This window comes from Knufia obscura, assembly GCF_036327395.1.
Source record: "Knufia obscura strain CCFEE 5817 isolate CBS 148926 chromosome Unknown scaffold_14, whole genome shotgun sequence".
NCBI classification, from domain to species: Eukaryota; Fungi; Ascomycota; class Eurotiomycetes; order Chaetothyriales; family Trichomeriaceae; genus Knufia; species Knufia obscura.
In genome coordinates this window covers 390,638-414,286 of record NW_027042700.1, presented here as the reverse complement: position 1 = coordinate 414,286, position 23,649 = coordinate 390,638, and the positions used below count along the sequence as shown (strand labels likewise).

Here is a 23,649-nt window from a genome sequence, read left to right as displayed (position 1 = left end):
TTGCAATATGTGATGACGACGTCAAGTTCCAAAGCATGAAAGATCTTTTGCAGTACAATTTGCTGGATCGTTCTTGCCTTATCAATATCTTTTACCAATCAGTTGTTACCATGTTCGGATTGGTATCTCAAAAACCCTTCACTTGTCCACCATCACCAGTCTTCATACTACCTTGGCGGGTGAACACTCCACCTGGCAATTTGAGCTGTTCACTTGGTGGAGCCTGAAAGAATCCTATCGAACCCGGCTCGCATAGGACCTATTCTTCTCCCACCATTTGGGACCCAATCACCTGTGGTTCTGGAACCCGACCGAGTCCTCAGCCATCAGATTTCCTGCTTCGCCAAATGGCATTCCAAACGACTGAGATCTCGAGAACCGGCGACATTGTCCTAGTCGTTGGCGAAGACACTAAAACAGCTCTCAGACTGCGTGTCGAATCCTACATGCTACGCCGAGCGTCCAAAGCCTTCGACGTTATGTTCGGTCCCAGATTCGGTGAAGGTCAGAACATCACTGCATCCAACCCGAAAGATATTCCTCTCCCAGAAGACGACCCCGATATGATGAAGTTAGTCTGTCACATCCTTCATTTTCAAAGTTCTGTGGTACCAGAAACCATCTGCGCTTCGGACACTTACAAGCTTGCGAAGCTCGTTGACAAATACTTCTTGCATGACGCTGTCAGGTTGGCCCTCGACAGAGCATTCAATATCGAAGCGTCTATGCTTTCTGCGGACCGAATTCAATTGCTTAGGGCTGCAATACTTCTTCAGAATGACGACTATTACAAGGTCGTCACCAAATCGATGATCATGGAGTGCAATGGGCCCTACTCCGGTTTGTACAATGAGGATGGAGAAGAGTTCACGGTCGAGGATCACAGCCTAGCGAGTATGTTAGCATTTCTTACCTGTACTGGACTCCACTGACATGGCCAGGCGCCCTCGAAGTTGAAAGATCAAGACTGCGAATCGTGATGAATCAAGCTATCTACAACGTCATGGCGGCCACCATCAAACACAACTGGTGCAGCTGTCTCTCAACATACCGCACAAAATTGGAAGAAACAATTCGAGACCTACATCTCACACCATACTGGGTGTCCAGGCTTCCTTTGGGCCCCTGTGTTCAAGCCACGAAGCATCTCTGTGTACCTGCCTTCAATGCTTGCTCTGGTAATGGCGATCATACACTGCCTGCCAGCATACGCCAGGAGCTTCACGAGCCTCTGAGACCGATCAGAGACTACAATGGTATGGCTCTGTGATCGGCCAACAACAAGCTATAGGTCGCAGATAATGGGCATGGAAGACGCGAATTCTGGACTACTCAAGGGAACAGAGCACCGTCTTTGAACAGACTGAACATTAGTATCAGTATATGAGCAGAGTGGTAGCAATGATCTCTAGCTTTCATTGCATTGTAGAACTCTTGGTGGCGATGACGAGCACGCAGCTCGTGGACTCTACGTGAAAGCCCCTGGAAAGTGGGCTGCAAGAATGAGCACAGATATTGACGCTGCTTCAAGCACTAAACACTTTCAGAATTACCTTCACTATAACAATTGACTACGGAACCTACACAATTTTCACTTCGACCTACTGGGGAGGGCACCACGTGCGCCAAATCTTCACCCTGGCGAAAATCAGCTAATCACACCAACCTCCTTCGCCTCTCTTCAACCTGGCTATCTAGTCATTCGTCTCACAATGGCAGTCGAAACCACCAACATAGTCGACCGCGGCGACGTTATTCTGGTCCTAGGTGAAGGCGACACCAGCCTCCAACTGAAAGTCAACTCTCAAATGCTACGAGCAGGATCAGAAGTCTTCGAAGCTATGTTCGGTGGTAACTTTGCTGAAGGCCAAAATCTCAGCTACGATAAGCCGAAAGAAGTCAATCTCGAAGACGACCCTCAGGCGATGAAGGTAATATGCCTGGTTTTGCACTTCAAGTACAAGCAGGTGCCAGATCTGCTGGACGTGCAAGAAGTGTACAATTTGGCAGTGGTGGTGGACAAGTATGGATTACAAGAGCCTCTCAAAGTGGTAGTAGGCCAGTGGCTGCAGCCAAACTCGCTTGAAGGGGTGACATTATTGCTCGAGGCTGCGATCTTGCTTGACCATGCTGTGGGCTTCGAGGAGATCACCAGGTATATGATTATGCATCATCATTCATTCCCGAACGACAGAAGCAGCGCTCGCGCCTTGCATGATCTAAGCGCCGAGTGTCTGAAAGCGATCGGTGAGTCTGTCACTCGGTCACACGTCCTGTCATCTGACATCTTTAGTGATTACAGAGAGAAAAAGAGAGCAGATCCGAGCCACCTACAGCGCTGCAATATTCACTGATTCGATGTTCAACCCAGTCCCAGGCTGCCAGTGCGGCTATGCGTCCAGGTTTCAGGCACGAGTCATGAGTAACCTTAGAAACGTCGGTGTTACACCAAATTATATCGCCGGCGTTTCTTTATATACCATCTTTGCCTTGACCAGGCAGAAGCTAACCCTCCCCGGACCCGGGCTGGACCCTCTTTGTGACAAGGTAAACCATGCACCGATGTATTGGCTACGCAAGAAGCTCATCGAGAATGTGGAACGAATCGCAGATTTCAGTGGCATCAGTCTAGACTGGCTGAAGTGAGGCAGTACTACTCGGAGAAGGCACCAGGACGTTGCACGAAGCACGAAGTCGCTAGGATACAAGTACAAGTACAATGGTTGTGCACTATCTCACGTATCCAAAGGTCATGACCATGGAAGCAAGCAGCACATTCCACGGCTAGGATCATAGCTTAGCCTGAGCCTGACCCAATCCCAACTCACGAATGAAGATATCCGCCGCTTTCTCCCCAACCACAAACGCAGTACCACCCGTATTCGCACCCACATTCTGCGGCGGTACACTCAAATCCGCAAGCTTAAGCCCCTTAATCCCATGCACATTCAAATCCGGATCCACAACCCCCGTCTTCTCCCTCGGCATCATCTTACACGTTCCCAACGAATGCCACGTGGTCGACAAGATTTCACGCACCTTCTGCTCAATAGCCTTGTCATCTTCCTCCGTATACTCGATGCGTGGGGCGTCCTGGGAAACCGGGCCATCGGCCTTCTCAATGACAGCGGCTTTTGAGTCGGCCGCAAAGGCTGGATGAGAGGATGCCAATTCGCCACGGAAGATGCTCATGCGTCGCCAGATCTCACGGGAGATCTTGTACGCCCAGATGTGTTTCTTGATGTCAACATCGCCTGGGTCCTTAAGCCAGCCAACGTCGAAGTCGATAGGGTCGTTCATCTTTGGTCCTGTGATGTGGATGTGACCGCGAGAATAGGGGTAGGTAGTCCAGTTTGCCATTGAGACGTACTCTGCGCCGTCCGGGAGGTTGGAATGGTCACCGTAATAGCATAGGTACATGGCCATAATCATAAGAGGTCTGTCAGGCGCATCCTTGAAGTCACGGTCCCAGGCCTTCTTGAACTCAGGTCCCAGCGCCTCAACCTCTTCTTCCGTGGGACGGAATTTGCCCTGAGCATCCATTGCATTTGTACCCAGCAGCTCATCATTGTGTCTGATAGCCTCGTGGATATCGAAACGGCCATCCGCGAATCCGTTAATTGTGTCGCGTGGGGAAAGGTCGGTACGGTATGCATATAGTGTTAGATGGTGATCCTGATAATCATTCCCGACGCCGGGCAGGTCTTCAACGACCGAAACACCAGCTTTCTCGAGGACCTTGGCATCACCGATTCCGGAACGCTCAAGGATGAGCGGTGTACCATTGGCTCCAGCGGAGACGATCACCATCTTCTTGGCACGTACAGTCCGGGGAGAGGTGTATCCCGCAGCCTTGAACTCGGGATTAGGCATGAAGCCGGGGTTGGTCTGGTATTCTACCCCCACGGCACGCTTGTTGTCGTCTGTCAGGACTTTGATAACCTGTTTCTCGACCAAAACGTGTAAGTTGGGATATTCTCCGCTCTGCAATTTTGGGTGGAGGAATCTGTGTGCAGCATCCTGGCGTCGTCCGTTGGGCCCGACGTACCGCAGATAGCGCTCTACACCGTTGTTCGAATCAAGGTTCTGCAGATCAACGACTTCGGGATAGCCAGCGTCGGCGACAGCCTTGATAAAGCTGTCTTCGGCACGTTTGGCTGTGTGAGTACCTTTCGAGATGTTGATAGGGCCACTGTCACCGTGATGCTCCTTTTCACCGCGGCCATGGTACGTCTCGAACTGTGAAGGCATTAGCAATTGGTCGGTTTGGTGCGAAGCCTTAGCGAGCGCACCTTTTTCATGAACGGAAGTATCTCGTTAGCAGACCATCCTGGTGCATTCCATGTGTCGAAGTCGGATCGCTGACCACGAGTGTACACCATCCAGTTGATAGCAGAGCCACCACCGAGTGTACCTCCGGATGGGACAATGGGGTGGCGGCCTGCTAGCTGTGGTGACTCGTTTCCTTGCCAGAACAGTGTTATCTTGCTGCTAGGGAAAAGGTTTCTTGGGTAAAGTGCAGGATGAACGACCTCTGGCATGCCATAGTTGTTTGGTCCTTGCTCGATAACCAGTATGGATAGCTTGGGGTCGGCTTCGGCGAGGCGTCCGGCTACTACACAGCCAGCAAGGCCACCTGTGGGAATGGTTAGTAATGTTCAGAAGAGAGCATCACAAGTGAAGGGGTGTATCACCTCCAGCAATAATAACATCGAATTCCTGAAGGTCATCCGGAAGCTTTGTACACAAAGGCATGACGAGGCGCGGGTGGTGTTGGTCAGGCCCTCGTTAATGCTCTCAATCAGGTGCGAGAATCAAGGTATTGGTCTGAATTGAACGTAGGTGTATTGACTCGCAACAGCGCAGGCGAGCGTATCTATAGAAGCGCGGTACTCCTCCGCCCTCCTCAACCTGTACTTCTCGATGTGGATGGCCATTGTGTACATACCCTCGGCTATGGCACGCCAGCTATGGTGATGATCTAGAAGTTGAGATCGACCTGCACCCCGCGCCTGGCATGAGGGCGCTATCTCATCCCTGTCGTGGTGATGGCAGTGTGCATGAACCCCAGCTTTGAGTGGGGAATCCTACTGGAACAAGAAGAGTCGGATATCGAATTGTGCGCTGATCGAGCTATGTAAGCCCAAGAACGACTGGTTAGAACATGTTCGAGGAGCAAGAACTCGAATGGCCAGGTTTGAGAAGGGGCGAAGGTTCTCCAACCTCACTCAGCACGTGATTCTTGGCGACGTGGCTAGTCTAGATGCGGGGAACATAACAACATCGCAAGGATAGCCGCGTCTTTACTTTGCCAACAGCATGGCATCTTCATATGACTCCGTCAACGCCGTTCTTACTCCGAGCTACATGGTATGGGTACATGTTCCATGTCGCACTCGAACATCAGCCTGAGCAAATAATATGAGATGAAGCTGTGCGGGTATATGCTCTTCGGCATTGATGAAGATGTTCTTGGACACCCGGTCAGCCGAACTGGTTCGCGCTCGACCGACTCGGTGTCTGTTGTTCTTAATTCCTACATCGCTCTTGCTGTATATCAAACCTGCGGTTCGATCTCTGCTTCATGAGGCTCGCAATTGGATGGCTTCATTCACCAATTTCACTTCAGATCGCTATGGCTGTATTGCTCGCTAAATACCCTTATAACTGCTAGCCTGGGGCATCACTTCGGCTGTGAGTGACATGATACTTTACTGTGAGGGTGACGAGACGCAAGTGTGTCCCCAGAAGGACGTGTCTGTCAGTGCCTATGGACGTGCCTAGACGACGCTTGCAGGCGTTGAGGTACGTTCGGAGACCAGCCTTTTACATCTCTCAGGTTAGTTCAAAGCATTCACGACAAGATGATGGAAGAGGACTGGTGTCTAGCAACCGTGGGAAACTACCAGCACTCAAATCACAACGGATACGCAAAGCAGTAACGCAGGAAGATGGCAGGTAAGATAAACAGTGTGAATGAATTCGATTATGCAGCACTGAAGGCTGACGTGTTACAAAACCTGGAACACTAATGAGAAGTGTATCCCCAATACTCTGAACAATCAATAGAAACCGATTATCATTCCGAAAACCCAAACTTGAACACAAGAAAATTCGTTATGTTGATCTCTCCTTTTGCCCTTCCCTTCTCTTCCCACGAGTGTACCTCCTACACACGCGCTACAGCTTGATTCAGATTTACGATCCGCCCGTTGACCTCCTCCGAACAGGCTCAATGATCTCTTGTCGCACGGTGCCACCATTAGTCCCGGAAAGTCGGGCGGTCCTGCTACTGCTGCGCCAGACAATTCCGTTACCAGCGGTCTTGAACGAAGTGAGAGTCTGAGCTTCTCGGTCCCAATTGACAGCAGGAGCGGCAATAGTATCATCATCAGCACACCGCACAATGGTGGTGCGCGTGAATGCCCGTGGCCTCGACGGATGGCGCTGGGTCTTGACGGTTTTGTGCCAGCGAACACCGTTCTGAGTAACTATGGTGTGGCTGCTGTTGTTTACTGTTTGAGGAGCTGGTGCCTGTGCTTGCATCGCATTCGGTGTAAGCACTGGCGCTGCGGGAGTACTCAGGTGCTGATGTGCTACGGTTGTTGGAGTCCGACTAGGCATATTTTGCTCTCGCGCAGAGCCGGACAATTGTGCCATCACCTGTCTCAGACGTTGCAGCATAGCTCGCATGAGAGGGCGCTTCGACTGCGCCTCATGGGCAGGCAGTCGAGCAATCATCTGCTTGGCGCGGTTGATCTGTGTCCGAAGGCGAAGCGCAGCAAGTTGCAGTTGTCTTCTGGCGCGTTCCTGATCAGCGATGCGCGTGGTAGGAGCGGGCATGCTGTTTCTCGCGGCATCACGAGTCCGCTTCGCGGCGATATACCGTCTCATCATGTCTCGCTCCTGCTGTGTTGCCTGTCGGCGGTAGGCTGGCGGCGGGTTAGCGATGCCATGCTCGACGTTGTTGTCATGAGCGCGCTGTCGCATGGCAGCCAGCATACGATGAATGCGCTGTGGGTTAGTCATGAATGCTGCATGACCTTGTCGTCGTGGTAGCGACGACGAGGTACCAGTGCCGACAACGGCATCTTGTGGTCGTAGTGCATCTGTCTGCCAAGTGACTCGACCATGACGACGAGGTAGTGACGGTGAGCTAGCGACGGCGATGTCAGTAGGTGTAGTATGAGGTGCATGAATGGCGGCAACATACCTAGAACCAGCACTTGGAGAAGCTTGAGTAGTTCGAACCATCAACGGCGATGTGCGCTCGGCACTAGGAGTGACCCGAACGACAACACCAGCAGGTGAAGAGGCGGCAGCGTCGTGCATTCGAGCCCTAGCAGCACGGGCAGTAGCAGCGTTCTGTCGCCTGGCAGCAGCAGCCTTAGGTGAGACTCGTGCCATTATGTGTGTATGAGAGAATAGATTACGTGATGTGATTGGACGGCTACGTGCTATAGTGTATTTTTATTGATATATAGACGATCCTAATAGTAGAAGGTGGTTTTGTGTATGTAGATGAAGATAGAAAGAGAAAAGTTAGTAGGGGGAGAAGAGGAATATATATACATGTCAGTTGAGTTCGCTTATTCTAAATCTAAGATTTTAGATTTATCTTTTTAAATCATAAAGATAAAGTTATCGTGGCTGTTTATTCGCTGATTCCTAGCTGTCCCGCACTTAGGGTAGTATCTATTACGTATATAGACCCTGAATAGCAATTAAAGATAGCAAAAATGATAGTTGCCTAATTAGTAAATAAAGATAAAGATAATTCTCGTTTCTAATTCGTTAGTTCTTATCTTTATATGAGTTAAAGTAGTATTTATTACGTTAAATAATAGTAGTATGATAATTATAAAGTAATAATTCAATAGTAACATTATACTAGTATACTAGTAATATAATATTAATATTTCAATAATATTTTATTATTTTTCTAATCTTCAAATATTATTATCCTACTGATTCTTTCCTAGTTTAATACTATACGTATTCTATACACCTGTTGTACTAAGATACATCGGATAATAGTATTAGTATCACAAACTAACTACTACATCTTATATAAAACTAACTTATTAAAGACTTTTCTAGATTTAGAATCACCCAGCAAGAGCAGCCGTATGTCATAGTTTGCTCTGTTTGCACCGCGCCCTCGTCCTCCGCACTTTCATTCGCAATCCATCTTTGCAACCTTTTCAACTTTCCTGTCTATCGGCAATACGATACTGCTTCATCTGACACGCTTTGACACCCCGACTCTAGCCCTGAGTGCAGGCCATTAAAGCCATCGTTCCTGATCTGCGAGATTGATGCTCACTTGCTCAACATTATGGCTTGCGTGAATAGAATCAGCGTCCCAACGAGAAGAGCGCAAACCAACCAATCACAACCACCCGGTTGACCGTTTCATGACAAGCGAGTCACGAAACGGTCCAGCTTACTTTGATGACATTGGTGTTATATGGTGCATTACGGAAAGCATCGTAACCTGGTCAAAAGTGCTTTACAAGGCACCATACATAGCGCGAACATAACGACGTGCGTTCACTTGGACATTTCTACGCCTAGGTCGAGTTGGTCTCCTCGGCACTGATGGCTAATGATGAGCAGGCGGATGTTTGCTGCGTCCAGCTCTGATAGGAGAACGATGTCGAACACAGACTGTACGCGACGGAAGTACTTGTCATCGTAGGTCTGTTGCTGTCCGTAGCTTTCTTCTTTACGATTTTGTCCTGAGGTATTGGAAAGTAGAAGTCGACATTCACTCGCTGACCAAGGACGCCTTTTGCGAGACCTCGGGTGGGCGCCGAGGAGCCATGACTTGTGTTGAGCTCTACGCAGCCTAGACGTTCATCGCGCTTCGCGACGCGCATGTGGTTGTTGCTCTTGAAGCAGCCGCCGAGTCAATCGACAACGATGTCTTCAAATCAGCATCCCTTCATTGTCTCATTCACATCATATCTACATAGCCTTCCTGTAGCTGTCATAACCAAATGTACATCCACCCCAACAACCTAGTATATCCTCAATATCCTCCCAAGAAAGCTTAACCTCCCATCCCGACCAAACAGATCAAGCAGCCAAAATGCCACACCCCCAAAGACGCTCCGTAACTTCTTCCTGACCCTGACGAGCGCGTCCCTCGTCCATTGTTCAACTCTCAAATCACCCCGGAACCTGCCCCACACTATCACAAGTGCCAGTATCCCAAACTGTACAAATAGTTGCCGGAAGATGAACGCCGTGTATGATCTGATGTATAGTTTTGCTCTGTGTATGATCCGTTGCCGTCTTGAGAGTGTGTAGTATGCCGCCCCAACAGAGTATGTACTCGATGACAAGAGGTGGTTCGCAGACAACTGTTCCCGCAGCGCTGCGATTTCAGTCTTGAGAGCATGGAGATGTTCTTCCAGGTTGCGCTGCCATGCTGCCAAAGAAGGACTTGGATCAAAATCATCCAGAGGAGGCTGCATGCCCGTTGTGTTCCGCCGTGCAAGCGGAGAAGTAGGCGCTGTATCCAGATTCTGCTCTTCATCATCATCGTCCTCATCATATCGCTGACCATCTCCAGCATCCACAGCCCGAACAACCGATCCTTCATGCCCCTGACTCACCGGACTCAAAACCCTCAACCCACTCTCCGTCCTCTTCAACCTCTTCTGCCTACTCCTCTCCCTCCCACTCTGACTCAACCCAAGTCCAGCACCATCCCCACCAGCAGACCCAACGCTCGCCCTCTTCCCCGTATCAGCATCATTACTAAAATCCATACTCCCAACTCCACTCAACCCCCTCTCCACGGGCGGCCTTCCACCACCCATCCCCGCCCGCTCCAACACCCTCGTCGGACTCTCCTTCTCCTTCTCACCACCCGACCCACCACTCCCACTCCCATACTCAACCTCACTCCCACTCTGCTCCCTTATCTGCCCCCACACAAACTCCAACTCGGACACTAACTCCCTACTCTCCGCCGTCCCACTCGCATACTCCTTCATCGTATCGATCAACACAGAGATATACTCCCTCTTCGCACTCGTCCGACTCATCCCCGCGCAGGCGTGCCAGGCGTCCCATTTCTCGATTTCAGCTTGGGCTTCGCGCGTCCTTAGATCACGACTTGCGTAGCGGTGCACGGATGTGTTCGTGCTGTTTGGATCGGGTGAGGTGACGGGCAGGGTCGGACGGGGGAGGATGGTGCTGACGTCGCCTTCCATGGATTGTTTGTAGAGGCCGTAGAGGCGGAGGCGGGAGGTTGGTGGGGGGCGGGAGGAGCCTGTTCGGGGGAGGCGGCGGACTGTGGCGAGGGCGTGGACGAAGACGCGGTCTGTGTGGGGGGTTAGAGGTTTGAGCGGGTTGGAGGAAGGGGTGACTTGACTTGCCTACTGAGTCGGACATGGCTGCGGCTACTGAGTGAGCGTGCCTGCCTTCGGTGGTGTTATGATGTTGAGGGGCCGAAGTCGCTGTGCGATCGCATGTCGAGGGCAGTCGAGGAGTCCAGGCGTGATGGTATCAGTGGTAGTACGTTAGTGGTTCAGTTGTGGTGATGCTGTTGAAAAGAACGGGATTGCTTGACGACGAGTATAGACGGATATGATACGGTTCAACGGGTGAACCACGACATCTTGCAGGAAGTGATGCGCGCACTGCGCGATATCACTAGTAATAAGATCGCCGCCCCATCCTGGGTGTGCCTCGGCTTAAAATGCCAAAGCTGTATTCACTTCTTAGGTAAGCTGCAAAAAACTTCCTCTAGGCATTGAAGCTGCCCATACCTCAGCTGGCTCCCAAGATTGACACCAATGGAAGAGCCCTCACTGCCGACACGGCGACGTACAAAAAGGGGGAATCATACTACACGAAGTCAAGGCAGAGTGAATGGATTTGACTATCTGGTACATATGTTTGAGGTAGACCCCGTTATCGGAGTCACATTTCTGCCATTCTCTGCGTAAACAGACCTTGTCTGAGAATGTTGTGCATGTAATGCTCATCTTCCGACACGCATATGCATTGCGTTCGCTTGCATCGTCCAGCCAAATCAGAGCTATAGGGCACTCATGTTATGCCGGACCAGCAAATGGTCGCACGCTGCACACTATGCCAATGCAATAATAGCAAGGACGATTCTCCCTTCAGCTCATTAATGGCAGCTTTCCACATACAAAAACAGGCCCTGGCCATGTGCGCCGCCTCTTGTCTATCAGCAAGGACTGGTGATGTTGAAGGGTTTGTGGGAGGATCAATATGACCCACCGGGTGTTGATGCGAGCTGAGCTTCTCAAACATATAGCTGATGAGCAAAGCGTGTTGATACTTCTGCCACCACTGAGCACAGATGAGCACTTCATCTGGCATATGCCTGTAGAAGACATCGTATAGAACCTCATCAGTTTTTTTGAGCATGCATTTGTGTATTGCCTGTGTACTTTCTAGACCTTGCAGGCCCGCTCTTAGCTGGGCGAGTTCTGCAAAGTGTTGCGAGTGTCTTTCGAAGAAGTCCTGGAACCTGAACAAGAACCGATTCCTTTCCACGACATTCGTGGGAGCCACTCGTATCTGGGTGTCGTACGCAGCGATGATCTCGCATGTGGAGCGATCATGGCTTGTTTCGTGGGCTTGGTCAGCTTCAGAATTCTAATTCTGAAGACCATCAGCACCGTTGCTCACCCCTCTTCCACGACCACGATAGCCGCCTCTGTAGTTGTTGCCCCGATTGTAGTCGCCCCTGCCTCTACCTCGGTATCCGCCTCTTCCTCGACCACGGTAGCCGCTGTCAACATTGCCTTGACCAAATGTCTCAATGTTCTTTTTAAATTCTTGACCTCTCAAAGCCCTACCGTCGAACCGCCCCTCCGCATGGTCTTCACGGTCTTTCGCTTCACTCGAGATGTTGTCGAAGAATGAGCTAGTCTTATTGTATGCAGGGGCTGGTGGGTTAGTCAAGCTATCTTTCCGCCCATCTCCATTGGTTTGTCCTTGTGGACCACCAGCAGACAATGGATCTTCTTGTGTTTCAGTAAGGGGCGAACCCGTCGCAATCGCTTCCTTGATGAGGTCTTCTTTGTTGAATTTGGCATTCGATGACTCAAAGTCGAAATCTGATTGCGGAATCTCCATCTTTGGTCTCTGTCCGCCCGAAGAGCTTCTTTGACCTCGACCACCTCTGTAGCCTCCTCGACCACGAGAAGCCTGAGGTCCTGTGTTGAGCTGGCTGACCTGATCAGTTAACGCCTCAATCGTAGCTGGAGGTTGTGCTGTTGTTGTGGGCGGTGCTGCACCAGGAGCATTGATCTTTGCCATGGCTGCGGCGACTGCTGCTTTGGCCTGCCGCGAAGCTTCATCCATTTCAGCTTGCGATGGCGCTGGCTTTGCAGCGGCTTTCGGAGCACTCTGCGATGGATCTGGAGGAGGTACGAACGATCTCTGATTGACCGCAAACGGCATAGCTGGTGTGACTCTGTTCCCCTTAGGCTGTGTTGGTGGAGGTTTGGCGGCAGGTGGAGTAGGGGCTACCTCGGGAATGGTCGGAGGAACAGGATCTGCTGGCTTCGGAGGTTGCAGAGGTGCGGTAGGTGGTGCTGGAGTAGATGTTTTGCTGCCATCTCTTGATGCGTTCTTCTCTACAGGCAGTTCTGGAGTCTGTTTGGCTGCGTCAGGTAGTCCAGGCGCAGGCGGCTGTTGTTGAGGTTGAGGAGGTTGTCTTTGTCCAGGAGGGCCGATCGGTGGAGGGGGCTGCTGATGTGGTGGGAAGCGATTAGGGCCTTGTGGAAAGCCTTGACCAGGTGGACCAAAATAGCCAGGTGGTGGGCCATAAGGAGGATATCCTGGACCTGGCCCGAAGTTGCCAGGAGGCGGACCATAACCCCGACCAAATTGACCAGGTGGAGGAGGTGGAGGATAGAAACCTCCGTATCCTTGAGGCGGGTAATTCTGAGGTGGGAAAGGTGATTCATCTCGGTTTGAAGGTGGCCCTTGTGGCTCTTGTAATCCCTGTGGTCCTTGAGGGGGTCGAGCCGGACCTGGTCGAGAAGAGTTCTACCAGCATATATGTTAGCATCTGCAGGTGAAAGTGTGTCCAATAAATTCAGGTAGAGGCTGTGATCAGAAGGAAGGCAACGGAAATATCCACACGGTTTTGCGCATTCGGAACAGGTCTGTGATTAACATCCGAAATATTTCATCATAAAAGCAGCTCAAGGTGTTCAACAGACAAAACGTACCAATATCGCAGGATCATTCGGGGGTTCTGATGGTCGCTTAGGCTCTTCTGGCTCTTCATTGATCTTGATGTCCTTCACATCGCTACCACGGAAAACAATGTACTCGAATTTCTGGGGAGAGGGAGGAATGAACTTGGGCACTTGTCGGTCTTCAGTGCCAAAGGAGAGCACATCTTCAAGCGCAATTGTTGACTGTTCAGGGTTGATTTCATGGAGAGTACCAACATATCTATCAAGGTCAGAGCCAGAGCTTCGCGTCTCTACAAGTCGAACATACCTGATTTCACTCTTGGATATGAGACTGAACTTTTGCCCTATGAGGTGATCCATATTCGATATGAGGAAAGAGGGATAATGAAATCAATGCGGTAGATGACTTAGATTGTGGTCATCGATAGCATATGTACGCGACAGAGATCTGGGGATAGTTGTGGGTAAATGCGATAGAATAGCTGTCGAGGCTGTGACGCGACCGAGTGTTTGTTCACTACTGGAGTGATGCGCAGCTAAAATCGGACGTGACCAGGCACAAATACTGGCCTTGGCAAACACCCACCCCTTCACCTGCCACTCTATTTCATCACCCTCGACATGTCTGTATCAACGAATGCGGATCACTTCTTCCAAACAAGGTAAGCCAGAATGATCCCGCCGTCATCTTTACCCTAAATGCCTTTCACCTCACTGTTGCGGCACAGTCGGTCCGAACCGGTAAAGCAATACCTAAGCCCAGCTCGTGCTCCGTGCCAGTTTCGTGATTACTGTTCCGGAGACGACATCCCATCCACCACCATCAAGTAACATTTCTATGAACTAACAACGGAGGTAGCACATCGCTTGCAGAACGTGACCGAAAACAACGCAAAGCCAACAACACCTTGGGTGACCCCATCAAGTTCCCATCCAAACTTCTGGCTATTGCAGTCAGCCAACAACTGGATACATCAGGACACTCCGCGCTGGTCGCACAGGCTGATGGCAGCGTCTCCACGGCCAACATCTTAAGCGGCGAGGTTGCGCGCATTGGACGAAATGCTCAAGCTCCGATGACATGCGTCGCAAGCTATGCCGGCCGCGTGTCGCTTGACAACGATGCGACCACACGGTCAATCTTCGCAGGTGGTTGGGACAAGCATATCACGCGCTTCACTCTAGGCCAAGAAGGCCACGCATCGGTTTCCCAATCCTCCTTCAAAGCTCACATGGACTTTCTAAAGTGCTTGTTGGTAGCACAGACTCCAGACAAGCACATGATAGTGCTATCGGGAGGAGCCGACGGCGACATCAACATCTGGACCCTCGAAGGTCAGAGACTAGCCTGCTTGAGACCACAGAGTCGTGGCATTGAATGCATTGCTCTTGATCCCTTCTCGAGTCCTGAAGCGCCTCGCATATTCTTCTCTACCTCTCAAAGAGAAATCTACAACTTTACCCTGCCAGATTCCTCGGCCATCACTGGTGCCATCAAAATTTCAGAACCCATCGTACAGCACGAAACAAGTGTGTATAAGCTCGAATTTGACGATGATGGAGATCTATGGACGGCATCTGCAGACAAAACAGCAAAGAGGCTAATACGAGAGAACGACTTCATTGCCGACACAACTCTTACACATCCTGACTTCGTACGAGACATAGTTGTCTATGGTCCTTCTAGCTTGGCAATCACTGCGTGTCGCGATGAGGAAATTCGAGTGTGGAACACTGGCACAAGCCAGCTAATGCACGTCTTTAGTGGCCATTTCGAAGAAGTCACCGCTCTAGCGTTGAACGGCAGCACGCTTTTGAGTGTGAGCATTGATGCGACTCTCAGAAGATGGAGCCTGGCGCCCCAGGATCTTAAGAAAGCAATAGACGAAGCTAAGAACCCAGTTCTGCTTGAGCAGGAGCCAGAGCCCAAGAACGATTTTGGTGGACTTACGGCAGAAGAGGAGGCAGAGCTTCAAGCACTGATGGAAGAAGAGGAGTCCGAAACACTGGAGAAGATGGCAATGGATGAACAATAATCTGGGGTTTTAGTCATGGAAACTGACATTCATCCGCTTGATCCCGACTAGCGTTTGCGTACTTTCGCTCGCCGTATCGTGTTTCTGCAAGGCTGCAATCCTTATTTTCCAGAGCCTCAGACTTCCCCAGATATTTATTGTGGCTTAGATATGCGACAAGGGAAAGCGCGCCAATGTAGATCCTCATTATGCAGCTATCGGTATTCGACGGCATGAAAAGATTCGAATTGGGCCTGCACAAACCGCCATGGGGTCGTTGGAGAAATCAGCCTATCAGCTGTTATCGAATTCGATATCTTCCAATGCAGCCACAGCCTGAAAAGTTCTGCTCAACGTGATAGCAAGTTTTGCTTTTCCTACCTTCAGAAACTTTCGCAGCATAAGACGACAAGCCGAACCTCAAACAAAGAGAGATTTGACTCAACGACTCCCGCACCTGACGATTTTAATCCCCACCAAACACCTGCCAGCGTTAGATAAGATATTGCGCCTTCTCTACAGCGCATGTTCAAGCACTTTTTCTTGTTTCGCCGATCGCCACTTTTCGGTCGCCCAAATACACTTTTCAAGCCGCGAACCTATTTGCCCTCACCTTTCACAACCGGCAACATTCCGGGACGTACATTCTACACAAGCATGGCGGCCTCGCTTCAACTACAGAATGTACTTTCGTCCAGCACCTCTCCATACGTACGTCATATCTGCTGACCAGAAAGGTCGTCGGCTGACTTTCCTAGCTCCGTGCACATAAGGACAACCCAGTGGCCTGGCAAGAATGGGGACCTACGGCTCTGGAGCACGCGAAAGCGCATCAGCGCATGATCTTCCTAAGTATCGGTTACAAGTATGTCTACACAGTTCAAGAGCAGTTGTGAGAAAGCCTGGTGAAGCTGACAGTGTGCTACAGTGCCTGCCATTGGTGCCATGTCATGGAAAAGGAGTCGTTCACTTCGCCAGAAGTCGCAAAAGTCCTCAACAACAACTTCATTCCAATCAAGCTCGACAGAGAGTCGAGACCTGATCTGGACGAGATATACATGAACTTCCTCACTGCAACGACCGGACATGGAGGATGGCCACTAAACGTGTTCCTGACCCCTGACCTGAAACCTATTTTCGGTGGCACGTATTGGCCAGGTCCTTCATCGAATACAGGCGTACCCACCGGTATCGATCCCGATGATAGGCCCTTGAACCTTCTGGATATCCTGAACAAGATGACAGATATATGGACTACTGATCGGCAGAAGTGTCTGAACTCTGCAGAGGATGTGACACGACAGCTCCAAGAGTTCGCACTGGAAGGAAGTTACAGATCCACTCAGCCAAGCACTCCTACTGGGTCAGACGATCCAGAACCCCTCGACCTCGACTTGCTAGACGACGCCCTCAGCCACTTCGTTGCCAAGTATGATAGGGAGATGGGTGGCTTTAGTAATGCACCTAAATTCCCCATGCCAGTCAATCTTCGGTTTCTGCTTCGACTGGGCGCTTCCATCGGTGCTGATGGCCGAAAAACAACACATACCAGATTCGGCTTCCAGGCACCAATTCCTAGCATTTTAGGAAAGAAGGCTTGTACGACAGCTGCTGCGATGGCGCTACATACACTTCTTGCCATGTCGAGGTCGGGGACCAGAGACCATCTGGGTCATGGCTTCCATCGATACAGCGTGACACCTGATTGGAATCTGCCTCATTTCGAAAAGATGCTGTACGACAACACCGAGCTACTAGCAGTCTATTGCGATGCGTGGGCGCTGAGTAGAAATCCGGAGATCCTTGGCACAATCTACGATCTGGTAGAATACCTGACTAGCAAGGATTCTACCATCGTACGTCCTGAAGGCGGCTGGTACTCAAGTGAAGACGCCGACTCCTATCCTGGCACCAATACGAAGGAAGACAAGAAAGAAGGTGCATACTATGTCTGGACCATGAAAGAGATACAGTCAGTACTCAGCGATCGCGATGCAAGCATAGTAGCAAGCCATTTCGGTATCAAGTCCGATGGAAATGTGCCTGCCAAGTATGACATTCATGATGAGTTGCTCAACCAGAACACGGTCTTCATCAACGCCACACCTTCGGTATTAGCAAAGGACTTCAAACTGAAAGAGGACGAAATTGTCAAGGTCATCAAAGCTGGCAGGACCAAGCTAGAAGAATACAGATCCACACACCGCAGCAAGCCAGAAGTCGACACCAAGATCATTGCCTCGTGGAACGGTCTCGCCATCAACGCGCTGGCCCGCGCCGCCGCGACACTCAGCTCAATCGACGAGTCCAGAGCGCAGAGATGTCGGAATGGTGCCATCCGAGGACTAGAGTTCATCCGCAGCGAAATGTTCAATTCCTCCAACGGCAAGCTCACCAGAATACACAACCCCGCAGCAGCTCAGGATGATCCAGCTCGAGATCTGGCCTTCATAGACGACTACGCCAACGTCATCAAGGCTGCCATTGGTGTCTACGATCTCACGCTCGACTTCCAGTACCTCGACTTTGCATTCAAGCTGCAATCAACGCTGGACAAGTACTTCCTCGCTTCAACAAGCGGTGGCTACCTCCAAGCCGCAAAGGTCGATCTACAGGGCAAAGCCTCACCAGACCAGATACTCAGACTCAAACCCGGCACAGACAACACCGTCCCATCACCCAACGGCATCATCGCCTCGAACCTCTTCTACCTTGCATCCTACGCCAAGACCGCACCACAGTTTCAGTCTGATCTCAGTCTAGGCGACAGATTACATCGGCAAGCAAAAGGTGTGATCGATGCGTTTGCGGTTGAGATGCTGCAGCATCCATTTTTGTACGTCACGCTGCTTGGTGCGGTGGTCATGGAGTCGCTGGGTGTGCATTCGTTGATTGTGCCGCATGATATGTCGCTTGAGGAGGTGCAGAAGAGGGGACTTAGAGGGTTCTCGAGGACGGTTGTCAGGGGTGATGAGGGCATGCGGAGTGGGGAGGTGATGATATGTACGAGTGATGGGGTTTGTCGGCCGCTGAAGGAGGGCGATTTGGATGGTGAGAAGATAGAATAGATGAGAAGTCATTGCAGTAAGGTTTCGTATCCTCCTGGTCCACTCGTGATGTGGTCACGTTCCATACTATCATGATACTGACCCCAAGAGCAATGGCGAACCGCGACTCACTGTGCATACATAGATACCGTCCTCCACAGATGCCGGAACCTGAGGTAGCAAGATCACCCACCACTATTGAGAGCTTGCCGTTGTGAATTGTCCAGCGTGCTCAAGGCCACTCGTCGCCTGACCCAGCGTCAGATCCAGTACCATTTCCCCAATTGTCACCACTTTGGAGCTCCCAGCCACCACTGGCAGTCTTTATCTCCGGCACAATGCACCCACAAAGTCGCTTTTCAGGCTCGTCGTAGCAAGTGCAATAGTAGCAGAGACCATTGACATCTCTCATATCAGCCACCTTTTCGACCAATAACTTTCGAAGTCGAGACGGGTCACATGAGGACCATTCATCGGGACACTGTGGAACTGTCGGATCGGACAAAGCATCGATCTTCTTGAAGACCTTGTCTAGAGATCCTCGGGCTATGCCACTGGGTGTAAGATCTACGTTTCGGACGCAGTACATGAATCTGACGGTAATGGTATTGTTGCAACAGGACGTAGCTTGAGGTGGTAGATATGGCAGCTTTAATGTCGCGTCGTTGATAGCCTGGCTGATCAGGTTCCGTAGTCGAGTTCGCTCGTTTTCCAGCTTGTCTTTGATGAATGTCAGTACCTCGCTATGTACAATGGATCAAGCTGTACACTTACTTATGACTCGCCAAATAGTGTCTGAGGAGCTCGCTCTCGCTAATCTGGTGTACGGCTCTCCTTCAAATCGAAGGAAGCCTTCTGTAATTCTGTAGAATGCGGTAGGGTACTCGAAGCGCATAGCAGCATCGAGATAGACCTCCATATCGGAGAGGTCGGTACCCTTGGCTTTGTAGGGATTGAGCCATTCGTTCATGACTGGTGCCATTGTTTCACGAAGGTCGTATTTGTCGATGGCTTCAACCATCATGCACATTTGTTCTTTGTCGAGACGGCTAGGAAGACCACCATTCTTCAGGTGTGCGACTTGGCAGATCCATCTGATCGTTTCGGGGTCATCCTCTGGCAGTGGAATCTCTTTTGGCTTATCGCTGGAGAGGTTCTGGCCCTCTGCAAAGTTGCCACCAAGCAATGTGTTGAAGAACTTTGATGATGCTCGCAGGAAGACTGAGTTGACGCGCAGGCGAAGTTGGTCGTCGGCTGTACCAACCACTAGAATAACGTCGCCGTCATTGGCGATCTCAATCGTCTCGGAGGTCATACTGCGCGAGTCTGGAAATTCGAATCGATCTGTGGAAGTAGATCGCAGGGTCGAGAAAAGTAATCGTGAGAACTTGTGGTGCAGAATCGGCGAAGGTAAGTATTAAGCCACGTGATCTGGTCGAGTCAGTGTTCGGCTCAGTGAAGGTCAAATGATGATCAATAGTGAAAAGGGTGGACGAGGCTGAAAGTGTTGCTTAATCTGAAGACCCACCTTCCCAGCTGTCGCCACGGATAGTAGCCATGCTTTGAAATGTGTACAAGTACAGTAGAGCCATCTAAGCGCTGCTTGTTTAAGACAGTATAGTACTAAGTCGCGCTCGAAATGAATGGCTTGAGAGTCACTCTTCATGGGTTCGTTGTCCAGCGGATGTGCAAACCACTCGATGCAGCTGTGCTAGAGCGACTCTGGTTAGCAATCTTCTTGCCAATACTTTGCACCTTGACTCTAGCTATTGAGACCCTCCTGATCACCCCAATGGTCCTGATCTCCGACTTATGGAAACATGAATTCAGGAGAAGCACAAGAATCAAGGCCTCGTGCAGAAGTTCTCCCGGCATCGTGCCAGGCGTACGCCATCTATAAAGGCAAAGCAGATTCAATCAGTGATGCAGCTCCCACAAAATGCTGTCTTGTTGAAACATCCGGACTGGCAAGGAAAGTCTGTGCGATTGATGATTCAGATTCTATGTTGCAGTTTGCCATTTCACGATCAGGAACCATGACTCTTTGAGCTGGCAGGAGACACGCTCAGGAGCACACATTCTGAGTTGCCCGATGAAGGTCGTGGTCCAGACAGCATAGGAAACAGAAAACGTGACAGCTGTCAGCTGTGATGCTTGGTACAGCCAAGATTGCACTCCTATCCCTTGTGGCATACCGTAGCGGCTCACCACATGCGAGCTTTCGCGGTCTAATTAAGCATGACTTACATCCTTCACGATTCACCTGAGCTGAATAGATTCCAGTTCAATTATCACGGTACGCCTTACTATGATATCAATACACATCCGAGAGCGCGGGTGCTGCCCGGAGGTGCTTGCTGTTCGATCAGTTCTGTAAGCCGCTTTTGATGAAGCAGCCACGCCTCGGTCGGTCAACGTTGCTGCTTTACACTCATTGATTTACATCTAAACGAGAAACGTCGATTGATGGATTATGGTTGGCACGGGCTTAGAAAGCAGCCATTTTTCGTCCTTCGTGGTTCGCCGTCGTTGACCGGTCTCGTAAAAGCGATGCTGCAAGGTAGGGCCTGAATGCAGCAGCATGGACTTAAGAAATTCGAAGCAGCGTGAGGCCGTTCAAAGCCGATCCCGGATCTCGTCCTGACCCCCTTTGATGTTACGGGAGTAGGTGGCAGTGGTGCAAATCCGGGGAACGGTTTGTTGTGATGCAGCAGTCACGTTCTGTATAGCGTGTTATGCATCAACCATTACTCAGGGAGAATTAGTAAGCGATGCTTACTGAATAATGGTTGATGCATAACACTTTATACAGAACGTATGCATATTCGAGAACTTCCATTTGCACAACGCTTGTAGCTGGCAACGGCTGGATATGTCTGTTGTGAGACGCATCGCGCAGCGGCTACAAAACATGGCGTTGCCCCTTGATCTAAGATACAGCCGGATACGCCAAGGTTCTTCCGGCTACTGGCAATTGAAATCAACGACATGGCGTTTAAGGTCTTGATCACAGGGGCTACTGGTTACATGTGAGAGCCATTGAGATTGCTCGGGCAATTCTGACTCTTCGCAGTGGCGGTGCTGTTCTCACTCAATTCTTGGCCACAAGACATCCTGGAATATCGATATCGGCCCTGGTCCGTTCAGAGAAACAGGAAGAGCTGCTCCGAGATTTAGGGGTCACGCCGATTAGGTTCCAGGGGTTAGACGATGTGGTTGTGATCAGGGCACAAGCAGCGCTGCATGATGGTAGGTTGAATGCGAACAATGGAAGTCTTGTGTGGACTAACAGCATGCCAAGTTGTCGTCAGTTGCACCTCGACGATGGACAAAGCTTCATGCATAGCTCTTGTTGAGGGACTAGGAGAACGAAGACAGCAAGGGAGGCCGGCGTACTATATTCATGTGAGTAATTTCATTGTTGGAGGATCGATCCACTGATAGTATGCAGACTTCAGGGACCTCTAATTTCGGGGATCATCCTATCACCGGCTCTCCAGATACGCACATTCTGCGCGATGTCGATGATGTCTTTGGTTGGGAGCAGAAGGACCCATCGGCATGGAGTGTCCGTGAAGTTGATGTCGCTGTTACTGTGACAGGGGAACAACTTGGAGTCAAGACGTTCATTGTGAATCCGCCGATCATATGTGAGTTGTTGGGTCCGGAGCAATGAATTCGGGCTGATGTTCGCAGATGGTATAGGCAATGGTCCCGGCAATAAGCTCTCTATCCAGATACCTACTCTAACGAAGCTGTCGTTGGCTACTAACCAAGCCGTTGTCTTCGCCGATGGGAAAGGGGTAAGCAGCTGCACTTGGCCTCAGCCTGTGACGACTCAGATCGTTAACGTGCTTCAGCTCTGGAGCGTTACTCATATATCGGACGTTGCGAGGTTCTACGACATGCTGCTCGGACAGATCATTGATGGCAAGTCCGTAGCCAGTGGTAAGTCAGGGTATTATTTCCTGGATGCTGGTGAAGTATCATGGCTTCAAATATCGCAAGCTATTGCGCATGTCGGCAAGTCTAGAGGCCATTTCGAGTCCGAAGAGCCAAAGGCTCTCAATCCTGATGAATTTACTGCGTTACTCGGGAAACCATCCCTGAATGCATACAAGACTGAAGTTATCTGGGCGTCGAAGTAGGTTGACACAGATTCTTGCCTGGTGCCTCAGATACTGACGCTTCCCAGTTCTCGAACCCGTGGTGAGGAGCCGCGAGCTCGGTTGGGTACCGGAGAAGTCGGTCACCGATCTCTTCAGGTCTGTTGAGGAAGGGTTCGATATTATAGCGAGCAGCATTTGAAAGAATCCGAAACTTGTCGCTCGTAGGTCAAGTGTGGTAGCGGCGAAGAATCGAGGATGAGGGCTGGAATCGAGCGATTGTGCAGTTCCTATCGGCCACATAAGCGACGCATCTGTTGCACCTTCGCTTTGTTCAGATAGCATGTCCGTATGGCTGCTACAGCAATTCAGTATTTCCAGTGGCTTCGAAACAGCAAGAAGCAGAAGACCATAGTGCAAATAGACCGTGCATCGTCTCAATCGGACATGCTGCCTGACTTCGTCAATGCAAGAAGTGGCCGTTGAGTGCTAGCCTAGTATCAGAAGTAATCAGTAGTCCGTCAATTTGATCTTGAGCACATGACTCCGAGACGGTCTGCTCGGGTGTCACCATACGTTGTCCTGGCCAGTTGTAGAAAGAAGGTCCATGATGCTGCTTGAATATGTCTCCGATTGATGACTGAGAGCCTTTGTGCAAATCAGTGCAAGACTGCACGAGGTCGTCAAAGCGGCATCATGCTCCGTGTCAGCAGCCTCCTGCTGCAGAGGTCTGAAGAGACATAAAAGGGCAAGCAGCTGGAGTGTAATCTGTTGCAAGTATAAAACGCCATTGACAAAACAACTTCTGCCAACGAGCGGTAGCTTCTAAACCAGGATCACGCTCAGACTCTTCCCCCAACCGATACCATGTATCCCCATACATCAGCCGAGCTCTTCCAGAGAAACCAGTGAGTCATAAGTCCTCGCAGAACCGTGCAAGAGTAGCTGACCATGTTTCTGGCAATATATACCAAATCATGTGCCTGCCGAACGATTCACGCCAGAAAGCGCAGCACTTCCAAAGATGCTCATCAGTGAGTTTTAGCGAAAAGGCAAGAGGACTCCTTACTGACATCGCAAGTCTCGTGTATGGATCATCGAGTAGTACCAGAGCACTTTTTCCAGTTGAACACAAATGGTGGGCCAGACCTCAGACAATGGCAGGTTATCACTAACGTCAGCTCAGAGGTTCCTGTGTTCCGCAATGCGGGCGGACGTGCACATCGAGCAGTTCTCGACGCCGCGGTCCTCGATGTACTCACAACGGTCGCGGAGGTTC

At 50.6% G+C, this 23,649-nt stretch overlaps 9 protein-coding genes across 9 annotated transcripts; 4 read left to right on the top strand and 5 right to left on the bottom strand.

Annotated features, from left to right (window-relative positions):
* Window positions 1-347: 347 nt before the first annotated feature.
* On the top strand, window positions 348-2,646 carry PMZ80_009678 (uncharacterized protein; the record flags this gene model as incomplete). The annotated part of the gene is made up of 4 exons (XM_064878071.1): window positions 348-894; window positions 942-976; window positions 1,653-2,247; window positions 2,294-2,646. 4 exons carry the CDS (start codon window positions 348-350, stop codon window positions 2,644-2,646), a joined length of 1,530 nt encoding a protein of 509 aa, XP_064726179.1.
* A 144-nt stretch (window positions 2,647-2,790) lies between these two features.
* PMZ80_009677 (uncharacterized protein) lies at window positions 2,791-4,755 on the bottom strand (the record flags this gene model as incomplete). The annotated part of the gene is made up of 3 exons (XM_064878070.1): window positions 2,791-4,239; window positions 4,293-4,636; window positions 4,695-4,755. The coding sequence occupies 3 exons, from the start codon at window positions 4,753-4,755 to the stop codon at window positions 2,791-2,793; spliced, it is 1,854 nt and encodes a 617-aa protein (XP_064726178.1).
* Window positions 4,756-6,198: 1,443 nt separating this feature from the next.
* Window positions 6,199-7,407, bottom strand: PMZ80_009676 (uncharacterized protein; the record flags this gene model as incomplete). Its single annotated transcript, XM_064878069.1, has 1 exon — window positions 6,199-7,407. One exon carries the CDS (start codon window positions 7,405-7,407, stop codon window positions 6,199-6,201), a length of 1,209 nt encoding a protein of 402 aa, XP_064726177.1.
* A 1,616-nt stretch (window positions 7,408-9,023) lies between these two features.
* PMZ80_009675 (uncharacterized protein) lies at window positions 9,024-10,407 on the bottom strand (the record flags this gene model as incomplete). Its single annotated transcript, XM_064878068.1, has 2 exons — window positions 9,024-10,336; window positions 10,383-10,407. 2 exons carry the CDS (start codon window positions 10,405-10,407, stop codon window positions 9,024-9,026), a joined length of 1,338 nt encoding a protein of 445 aa, XP_064726176.1.
* A 1,239-nt stretch (window positions 10,408-11,646) lies between these two features.
* Window positions 11,647-13,562, bottom strand: PMZ80_009674 (uncharacterized protein; the record flags this gene model as incomplete). Its single annotated transcript, XM_064878067.1, has 3 exons — window positions 11,647-13,047; window positions 13,233-13,461; window positions 13,510-13,562. 3 exons carry the CDS (start codon window positions 13,560-13,562, stop codon window positions 11,647-11,649), a joined length of 1,683 nt encoding a protein of 560 aa, XP_064726175.1.
* A 261-nt stretch (window positions 13,563-13,823) lies between these two features.
* PMZ80_009673 (uncharacterized protein) lies at window positions 13,824-15,238 on the top strand (the record flags this gene model as incomplete). Its single annotated transcript, XM_064878066.1, has 2 exons — window positions 13,824-13,864; window positions 14,062-15,238. The coding sequence occupies 2 exons, from the start codon at window positions 13,824-13,826 to the stop codon at window positions 15,236-15,238; spliced, it is 1,218 nt and encodes a 405-aa protein (XP_064726174.1).
* Window positions 15,239-15,874: 636 nt separating this feature from the next.
* PMZ80_009672 (uncharacterized protein) lies at window positions 15,875-18,285 on the top strand (the record flags this gene model as incomplete). Its single annotated transcript, XM_064878065.1, has 3 exons — window positions 15,875-15,928; window positions 15,976-16,082; window positions 16,146-18,285. 3 exons carry the CDS (start codon window positions 15,875-15,877, stop codon window positions 18,283-18,285), a joined length of 2,301 nt encoding a protein of 766 aa, XP_064726173.1.
* A 211-nt stretch (window positions 18,286-18,496) lies between these two features.
* PMZ80_009671 (uncharacterized protein) lies at window positions 18,497-19,579 on the bottom strand (the record flags this gene model as incomplete). Its single annotated transcript, XM_064878064.1, has 2 exons — window positions 18,497-18,984; window positions 19,039-19,579. The coding sequence occupies 2 exons, from the start codon at window positions 19,577-19,579 to the stop codon at window positions 18,497-18,499; spliced, it is 1,029 nt and encodes a 342-aa protein (XP_064726172.1).
* Window positions 19,580-21,252: 1,673 nt separating this feature from the next.
* PMZ80_009670 (uncharacterized protein) lies at window positions 21,253-22,412 on the top strand (the record flags this gene model as incomplete). Its single annotated transcript, XM_064878063.1, has 5 exons — window positions 21,253-21,293; window positions 21,338-21,513; window positions 21,566-21,669; window positions 21,716-21,914; window positions 21,961-22,412. The coding sequence occupies 5 exons, from the start codon at window positions 21,253-21,255 to the stop codon at window positions 22,410-22,412; spliced, it is 972 nt and encodes a 323-aa protein (XP_064726171.1).
* Between the last annotated feature and the right edge of the window lie 1,237 nt (window positions 22,413-23,649).